This window comes from Notothenia rossii, assembly GCF_949606895.1.
Source record: "Notothenia rossii genome assembly, chromosome: 2".
Lineage (NCBI taxonomy): Eukaryota > Metazoa > Chordata > Actinopteri > Perciformes > Nototheniidae > Notothenia > Notothenia rossii.
Window position 1 is genome coordinate 79,931,297 of NC_136904.1, and position 10,023 is coordinate 79,941,319.

The 10,023-nt window shown below is 40.4% G+C and overlaps 1 protein-coding gene across 1 annotated transcript in view; it reads right to left on the reverse strand.

Annotated features, from left to right (window-relative positions):
• Positions 1-8,494, reverse strand: part of col4a2 (collagen, type IV, alpha 2) — a gene marked incomplete at its 5' end in the record, with an annotated part of 40,485 nt that extends 31,991 nt beyond the window's left edge. The window contains 2 exons of the mRNA XM_079665776.1: positions 7,865-7,945; positions 8,471-8,494. Of these exons, the coding sequence (XP_079521902.1) occupies positions 7,865-7,945; positions 8,471-8,494 (105 nt within the window). The remainder of the gene's footprint in view (positions 1-7,864; positions 7,946-8,470) is intronic.
• Positions 8,495-10,023: the final 1,529 nt, after the last annotated feature.

The following is a 10,023-nucleotide window of genomic DNA, read 5'->3' on the forward strand; positions in this document are numbered from 1 at the left end:
ATTCCAAAGGTTCTTTGATCTTTTCCGAGCCTACAGCATTCCTCTCTGTGCCGTTATCCTGTTCCTGATGAGACAGGAAAGTGCATGACAGTCATGGGTACAGGGCAAAGGATGTAGGTACAGCACAGGATTTTATTTATGGAACAAGGACATCTTTGCCATTTATAGCTGCAACTGAACACCCATATGATCTTGTTTCCACAAAAACAGAGAGCGTCTATATTAAAAAAAGATCAGTGGACATTCATTGTGCTCAGCATCCTGGGACGTGTGTCATTTCCTGTTCTACATCATCAGCTGTCGCGCTTTTTTCCCATGGTGTAAATCTTCTGCATAGTATAATGGTAGCACTTCAATCATCCGTCCCTCTGTTTCCCTCTGGATGTGTCCTTATCTCTCCGTGCCCACTGTATAGCATGAGGCGAGACAGTGAGCTCATGCAGATGGACGCTACTATTCTCTAAGCCCAAGTTTCTTTTTCTCTATAAAACCTGGCGCCACTTCCCGCTTCTGAGAACTGAAGACGGAAAAACTCCCAGCACAAAAGACAGCATTGATCTGCTAAACATGTTTTCTGGTGAGGACGCAGTGTGCCTTGTGCTCAGTTACTCATGCTGCCCTAGTTTTTCATGCTTTAGGGGCCACACACTGCCCAACCTACTTTAGCTTGCTTTCTTTTCCTTTTATTTGACCACATTTTACTTTCTTCGTACAGATGCCAACTCTTCAGAATACCAATACTTCAGAAGCTTTGTTTGCCTTATTTACTTTCTCGTAACACCATTTTAGGGTTGCTTGTTTTCCTTTTTATGGCAGAATCTGAGAAGCACAATCCACTAATGATTCAAAGGAAACAATGAGGAATTTTGGAAGTGGGTAGTGGGGAGCTAGATATTTCTCTGCCCACCTGCTATGTGCTCTCTGCCAGGGCAGTGGGTGGTGAGGCTGGAGAGTCAGCTCGCCAAATCTCTGCGTTCCGCCCAAAGCAGAAAACTAATGTAATTAATACATTAAGCCACACTTTACAATCTCTGTCATTCTTTCACTCTCTCTCTCTCTCACGGCTCAGAGTCTCTGTACAGCAGAAACAGATACACTTTCCTTGTCTTCCTAGATTGCTCACATCTTATCTTTTTAAGGTGTCTTAAGGTTGAATGCGAACATTTGGTATTTGTTTGTTTGGACTGTTAGGGCCAGTACAACAAGCTATAAACAAAAATGTTTGACATATAATAACCGTTAAAGGTTTTCTGTGGGGAAAGTGTTAGCAAACAATTTCCCATTCACCATCCATAAGACCAACTGTAGAGCACCATTTTCTTCTTTTACAGTCAAGTGTTGGTTACCCTATTAAATACAGTTAATTGTTCATTCTCCTGCAAGCTGATTTGGTCCACAACAACTCCTGAGCAAATTATCTGGCTCTGCTGAATTTGGCTTAGGGTTAGGTGTCTGTTATTTGGTCCCTGACTATTTCCACTCCATTTCCACACGCCCCCCTTTCCAGCGGTGTCATCTCAGGCCACCGTTTCCACTGCTAGAAACTTTTCTTCTTCGTCGATGCCGCTGACGCCTGCCATCTCGCTCTCTGGCGCCAACCAAGGACCAGAGGCTTCTATGCCAGTACAGCGACCCATTTCTGTTTTAACCAACATACACAGAAGGTTGGTGACTCAGGTTGGAAAAAGAAAGTCCAAAAGGATCTGTTTAAGTTTGTCGAATTTAACAGAAGTTCCGCGTGCTCCACGGTCTATCGAGGGCGGTTAGAGTGATAGTATATCAAACATATTTAAACTGGCTCTATTAAATGTCAGGTCTTTAGCAGGTAAATCATTTTTAATCAATGATTTTATCACCCAGCACAATCTGGATTTTATGTTTTTAACTGAAACTTGGTTTAACCAAAACAACAGTGCAGCTGTTCTTATAGAATCAATTCCTCAGAGTCAGGCAAGACTGCATAAGAAAGGGGGTGGATTAGCTATTTTGTTTAATGATTTATTTCAATGCAAGCAGACTATGTATGGGAACTTTGCTTCTTTTGAATATGTGTCCCTTCAGCTGAAATGCTCCTCTCGAGCTCTTTTCCTAAACATCTACAGACCACCCAAATACTGCTCAAGCTTTTTTGATGATTTTACCGAGTTGTTGTCTATAGTGTGTATTGACATTGACCGCCGGCGCCTAGTCATTGTTGTTGATTTTATTATCCATGTTGACAATCCCCAGGACAGAGGGGCTAAAGAACTCATTTGTGTTATTGACAATTTTGGACTGACTCAGCATTTCAAGGGTCCGACGCACAATAAGGGGCACACTCTGGACTTAATTGTATCAAAGGGTCTGAACATCTCTAAGCTTGTGGTGACTGATGTTGCGCTCTCCAATCATTCCTGTGTTTTCTTTGAGAGCTCTATTACTGTCCATACAACTGTTAAGAAAGAGGTAACCACTAGAAGTCACTTAGCTGAAAATACTTAGGAAATGTTTGCTCAGATTTTTACTCCCTCAATTGCCCATGCTAACTTCTCAGTAAATGAGCTAGTTGATCATTTTAATTCTAAAATAACAAATGTCATGGATACCATCGCTCCCATTAAAACAAAGGAAGTATCTAGCAAGAAAAAATCTCCATGGAGAAAAGCCATGACTGTGAGAACAGCAAAAACTGAGTGCAGAAAAGCTGAACGCAGGTGGAGAAAAACAAATCTCCAAGTTTACTTCAAAATATATAAAGAGAGACTCTGCGTCTATAATCAGGAAATAAAAAAGGCACGACAGTCTTTCTTTTCTGACATCATTACCAAAAATAAAAACAACTCACGTGCTTTGTTTGCTACCGTCAACAGACTAACAAACCCCTCAGTGTCAGTAGCTCCAGAATTTCTATCCACCAGGGCCTGCAATGAATTTGCCTCCTTCTTCACTCACAAAATCATGCAAATTAGACAGGCAGTCAGTGCCTCTGCATCAGGTACAGCAAATGTGTAGTCCCTTTGTCCACCTAAAGTCAATCCAGACATCATGACACAATTCCGTCTGATAAATGCTAAAGACCTGGAAGACATTATTCAACATCTGAAATCCTCCTCCTGTAGCCTCGATATTATTCCGACAGGATTTTTCAAAACTGTTTTTCCCTGCATGGCCTCAGATATACTACACATAGTAAACAACTCTCTTCAATCAGGTGTATTTCCACAGGCCCTGAAAACTGCAGTAATTAAACTGCTCCTAAAAAAGCATAACTTTTTTTTTTACACAACCGTAATGAATAATTACAGGCCAATATAAAACGTTCCTTTTTTAAGCAAATTGATTGAAAAAGTTGTTTTTCAACAGTTGAGTCATTTCATGTTTTTAAATGACGGTTTTGATGTGTTTCAGTCGGGCTTTAGACCTAACCACAGCACTGAAACTGCTCTTGTAAAGGTCTTAAATGACATTCATTTAAACACAGACAGTGGCAGAATATCAGTGTTAGTATTATTAGATCTCAACACTGCCTTTGATACTGTTGACCACAACATATTGCTAGACCGTCTAGAAAACTGTGTGGGAGTTTCAGCAACAGCTCTAAATTGGTTTAGTACCTACTTAAAGGACAGAAAAAACTTTGTCTCAATAGGCAACTACACATCAACTTTGACAAATATGTCATGCGGGGTTCCTCAAGGCTCCATCTTAGGACCTTTGCTTTTTAATATTTATATGCTCCCTCTGGCTGAAATTATTAAAAAAAGAGCGATCTAAGTTATCACATCTATGCAGACGACACCCAGATTTATTTTAAAATCACACCAGGAGACTATTCTCCGATTAGAACACTGAGCAAATGCATTGAGCACATCACTGACTGGATGACTCAGAATTTTCTCCAACTGAACAAACAAAAAACAGAGGTCATTGTTTTTGGAGCAAAGAAGGACCGATTAAAAGTAATCGCAGAGCTTCAGTCGGCAGACTACAAAACCACTAATAAAGCCAGGAATCTAGGTGTTGTGATGGACTCAGACCTGAATTTCAACAGCCACATTACCACAGTCATTAGGTCTGCTTATTATCACCTGAAGAATATATTGAGGATAACAAAACTAATGTCACAACAGGACTTAGAAAAGTTTGTCCATGCTTTTATTTTCAGTAGACTCGACTACTGCAATAGTGTATTCACAGGGCTCACTAAAAAGTCCATCAGAAAGCTGCAGCTGATTCAGAACGCTGCTGCACGTGTCCTCACTGACACTAAAAGAGTGGATCACATCAGTCCGGTTCTGAAATCTCTACATTGGCTTCCAGTTGACCAAAGAATTGATTTTAAAGTACTATTGCTAGTTTTTAAATCATTACATGGTTTAGGACCAAAGTATATTGTTGAACTCCTACATAATTACGAGCCATCAAGGTGCCTCAGGTCTTCTGGGATGGGTCTGCTATCAGTTCCGAGAGTAACAACAAAACATGGAGAGACAGCATTTAGCTGTTATGCCCCGACAATCTGGAACAAACTACCCAAATCATGCACGTCTGCAGAAACACTTACTATTTTTAAATCGAGACTAAAAACATATCTCTTTGCCGCTTTTTTTAATTGAGATGATCATATTCAAACTACAGTATGCCTTTTAAACATGTATTGTATACCTGTGGTGTTTATTTGTATTATTTTATTATCTTTGCTTTGCAATGCCTGTTGTAAAATGCCATTATATAATGTGTTTTTACTGTATTTATTCCTAAAAAGTATTTTACAGATTATTTTTTTTACAGAAAAGTGCTATATAAATAAACTTGCCTTGCCTTGCCTTGCCTTGCCTATTGTTGACCAGTCATTTTTTAGATATTTTTGCAGAAAACAGCTGCCTGCTGAAGATGAGTGAGGTACAAAGTTGAAGGCCAGAAAACCAGAACAAATTGGCAAAAACATGCTGAAATGTTAGAGCTAAGGCAAACAAAAGATTGGATGTAGTGATGACAATACTCAAATTAAAGACTCCCTGCAGCACGTAGTAGCCTGACCAAGATGTTGACATGACTACAACATTAACCTATTAACAACCATCAACAAATCGCCACAGCTGTGTCAGGTCTCAGCCAATCCGGACAGCTGGGAAGGATCAGCTCGACCCATTCAGTGAAGCGGACATCGCCAGGACTCTCCTCAGGGGAAAGACAGAATGGAGATAGACGTAAAGCAGAGGCAGCAGAGGGATTAACAAATCTGTGAGAATCCATCTTGGTTTCCATTGTATTTACAAACAACTACATTATTTGATGAGGGAAAGTTTGCGTAAGAATCTTAGGCCTTGGGAAATTAACAGCTTAAACATGCACGCAATGTGTCTCTCAACAAGTGAGAGACCAAAACAAAGGGGAATTTATAGCCACATGTCTGGTTTCTCGGAAGTAGAATCTAATCTTTAACAGTAATACATGCTTTAATAGCCAAATCAGTGTGGACGAGAAAGGTTTTTACAGTTCGTCATTAGCATACCAGATGTGTAAAAGACGTAGGAAAAAGAGTATTGTTTTTTTTCAATTTCATCTTGTGTTAATAGAGAAAGCACAAACAAAGGTTAAGGTTTGACTGCGACTAGAAGTCCTTCACTTTAATGGCACTGCCTTTATCACTTCGTCACTGAATAACCAAAACCCTTTCTTTCACATCCAGTTGACGCAGAGGAACAGCGAGAGAGGGGGGGGGGGTAAAGGAATAGAACGGTGGTCTGCTAAGTGCTGATCCCGTCATCCGACTTTTGCATCCTTCAGATGTGGAATGTGGGACTTCCTCTCGCTGCGTTTCCTGTACCCAGAGGTCAGACCTACTGTAAAGTTGGTCTGGTAAATTCTCAGCGCATGCCAGAGTGCCATTCCTTTCTTCACCTTTTTTTAAAGATCGTCTCCCTCAGGAGTAGCTCTTTACTGGTAGACGGGGAGTTTTATAAGAGTCCATTTTTGCCCTTGAGTTTACCACATCATACTGCTGAACTGAGACTTGTATAGTTCCTGTGAGCACTCTATAAAGTTTCTCATTAAACATACATTTGCTTTACAAATGTACAAGGTGTTCTAAAGATAGCTTTTTGTAGTCAATTAATTTTACACATGTATTCTGTGCAACTGTTCTTTTACACAACAAATATCCTATAGAAATTGGCCTTGCTGGCGCCCTTGCTCAGTCATATCCATGTTCGTATTGATCCTTCAATTTTAACTACACATCTGAAAATTGTATTGACCCCAAATCTGGACAAGGGTGTAAAGTAAAAATATATCCCTGAAAAAAAGAGTTAGGAAAATAAAAAACTAGACCTAGAGCACCCGATTCAACTTGGAACCATAACTATCTCACTGTTTTTCTTTTCTTTGTGTTAGATCTTCATGGACGTTAAAGTCCAATTCTTCTCCAGATATTCTTCCATACTCAGTCAACTAGTACAGCACAGTGCTGAGGGAATGCGTAGTGTAGCTAAGGTGTTTATGTATGTCAGCTCCTCTAAAAGCCTGTGTGTACTAAGGTTAGTCAGAAAGCACTTCTTCATTCAAAGCATGTTTGGTCACAGATGAAACCCTGTTTGTTTTTTCACTCCTAAACATGTCTGGCCAAATGTTGTTGAGAGTAGGCGTTGCCTGTCTGATTCTGAAAGTTACAAAACGTTATGGATGTGAATCCCCCTGCCCAACGATCAGAAAGCTATCTGATGATCTGAGCAGCACGTGTCTGAAGCATAAAGCAGCCGTTAGTCATGCAGAACACCGGTTATTCCCTGAGTTTGTTATCTCAATGTGTTTAGTCTATGTCTGTCTCTTGAGTTAAAAACCCTCGGTCCCTCTCTCTTTCGTTTCTCACCTTAATGGGTCCGCCACACTCCAGACACACCTGCCCCTCTGACCCTCTCTTTAAGGGGTTAATGGTGTGAATTGCATCGCTTAAACTGTACGGAAGTGAGATAAGTATTTCTAACTAATGACTTTCAGCAGCACAGTCTTACATAAGGCTGAAGGCTGAAACAGACTCATACATTCAACATTATAACATTTTCATGTTGCACTGTTGTGATGCTTTTGTTTCCTAGAATAGGCCATGAGTACACATGATGCTGTTTGTTGGAGAATAAATTAAGGATGGATGTTTGCAACTACATTTGATATATTTTGTTCCGTCAACAAGAAAAGAAAAAGCCACAACAATGTGCCAATCCCTCTATAAATGCTTTTTTAATTTCCTAACATGTGACCCACAGCGCATTGGTTACAACACAAGATATACATGTTTCAAAACAGGTCACAAAAATATCAGCTCACTAGTTGCCCAGTGCCTAACTACTCGAAAAGCTTTGAGTGTCAACATATTAGAATAGGCATGTTTAAATATGTTTGGTCTAATAAATAGCCTAAAGTTTTGGATGAAATGAAAGCTGCAGAACATCACCTGGTGAGGGCTTTGACGGTTCGACCTATTTTCAGATATCATGTGATTAAGGAAAGGCACACTCTGACGACTTACATAAAACATGTAACATAAAAATAAAATAATTGATTATGTTGCAAATAGCATTTTATGGTAATTTAGGCTTTAAGTTGTGTTGCCGATTTAGTTAACGTGTATACTACTCAACTATGCTCCCTGGTGGTCAGGGATAAGATTAGGTAGAATTATTTGATGACTACAGCCATTGTTTCAGCTAGTTAGAGAAAGGTTTGCACTCTTAGCAACCAAGGTATTGAAATTGCAATTGGCAGAGGCATTTTGAAAACATCACATGTACTCATGACCTAGTTTGAAGAGAAGAGCTGGTTGACACAGGGGTTAAGGAAGATGGTGATAGATAGAGAGGGAACAGTAGTTACAGTTTGGACTTACCCTGGCACCTTTCTCTGGGAAACATTTACAGCCTCCGCTGCAGTCTCTTCCTCCACAGGGGCCACTGTGCTTCTTCCCACCCTGTCAGACAAAAAAACAGACAACATGAACGTTAGAGCTGGGCTATAGGAAGTCATGGTATATATGTCACATACTGTATACAGGAAACGTAAAACTATTCGCTTTCCACTCAATTTACAAGAATACAGTAGAGATAAGTCCAGCTGTTGTAGCCTACTTTCCTCTTTGTGCATTAGATGGCACAGGGTGTGGGATAAACTGTTGTTTACTGTAGGTGTTACCGGCTGTGTTTGTGTACACTGTGGTGTATGTGAATACGCTTGATGTTTATGTGTGGAAGATTGTTTTAGAATTGTCTGCACTGCTGTGTATAGTGGTGTTGTGTGCAAAGAGGATGTTTTGCATGTGGCTTCAATGACTCATGACGCGCGTCCAGACATAATGGATGTGCATAAAAATGCTATTCATCAGATGGGCTGGGACCGGCCTGTGACGGGGACTATATTACTTTAGAGGTCTGCATAGCAACAAAACCACCCACCATCACAGACTGTTCTGTGCTCGACACGACAATCACACACACACGTCCACAGGGTTCAGCGGGTTCATGACATGATCAAGGACAGCAGTCACACAAATGGGGTTTCCCAACCCGCAGGTCAGAGGTCTCGAGACCCCGAGCTAGTGGAGATAGCTGGAGACATTCATTAAGACAGAACGGCGTCTTGGGCAACGTTTGTGTTCATGTGGTGTTTCAAATCAAAATCACATGCAAAATCCAAGTTTGCTTCTGGATTCTTTGCCGTGACAGCATTTGTCACTCATTAGAAGCAGAAACAGCCTTGACAAAACTGTAGCAAAACAAATGTTTTGAAAACCGCACCTTAACCCACTATACATTGCAAATCAGTGATCCAAATGTTCTTAAAAGAGATTGTTGGGTTAATCAGTGACTGCTTAAACCCCCAGCACGGTTTGAATGTAGGACTGGAAACCTAATTAAAATATTCCATTGAAATCTCTCATTGAGTCTGAGAGAGATTACTAATGAAACACACACGCTCTCACATGCAAAACTTTCAAAAATAAATCCAGACACTTAAAATTACCACTGCAAAGCTGACTTTCAATAAGTGTTTTAACATAAAATAACTGTATAATAATTGTATTGCTGTGTGTCACAAACATAAGGGCCAACAGCTAACATGGTAGGGTGTAAGAGTCACATCTAGACTCCATCTGTAGGTATAATCTTTAAAATGATACAGCTACATTTGAAAACTTATAGTAAATGATTTTGCGGCTCTAGAGTGCGACATACTTTAAGAATGGCTGGTTAAGGGGATTGGGTGCAAAGCTCCGTTAGTGGCTGTCTATTACAATGTATAAGTGAAACTTGGACTCGACATGCTAAGGCTCCATGTAGTCGGAGATGACGTCTCTCTTTTGTGTTTGCCTACACATTGCTCCACCTACTAAGCCATACCATAGCAAATGCTTCAATACCCTCCCTTCTTAAACAAATACAAAATCAAAATGGCCACTTTATGGCCACAATGGCAACAAATATGCAGAGAAAGAATCAGAATAATTCCCCCTCCTCACTTTGACAGCAGAGATCCCAGCAGACTCCCTTACAATGGCCACATTCAGACACTCTTAGCACACAAAGACCTTCTTTCACTATGGAGACGTTGTCCTTTAATGATCCCCTATCTCCACAACAAAAAGACCCTCTTCCTCTCTTTTATGGAATGCACAAGGCTGCATTTCTCAGTTAACTACCAGAGGATCTGAGGGGATCCTTTCAAATGTTTGATATAGACATGAAGTGATGGGTTTAATTTAGCCTACATGGCATGGTGGCAGATTCACTCTGTCCTTAGACAGCATTTGTTACTTATATCCTGATGCTTGAAATATGGTATATCCAAGCATCCTCTCTAGGGAATACCTTTATGTTTAGTTTCAAGTAGAGAAGGTCATGTCATCCCAATAAGGATGTAAGAGAGTCATAGCATGACCTTTCTCCACGTTGAGGTGGAAGTCCGCAACCCAGACAATAGACTGCTCCGGAAAGAATCACAAAGGAATGGCTCCCATAAAGGCAATTACAAATGATTGTGCTATGCGTCATG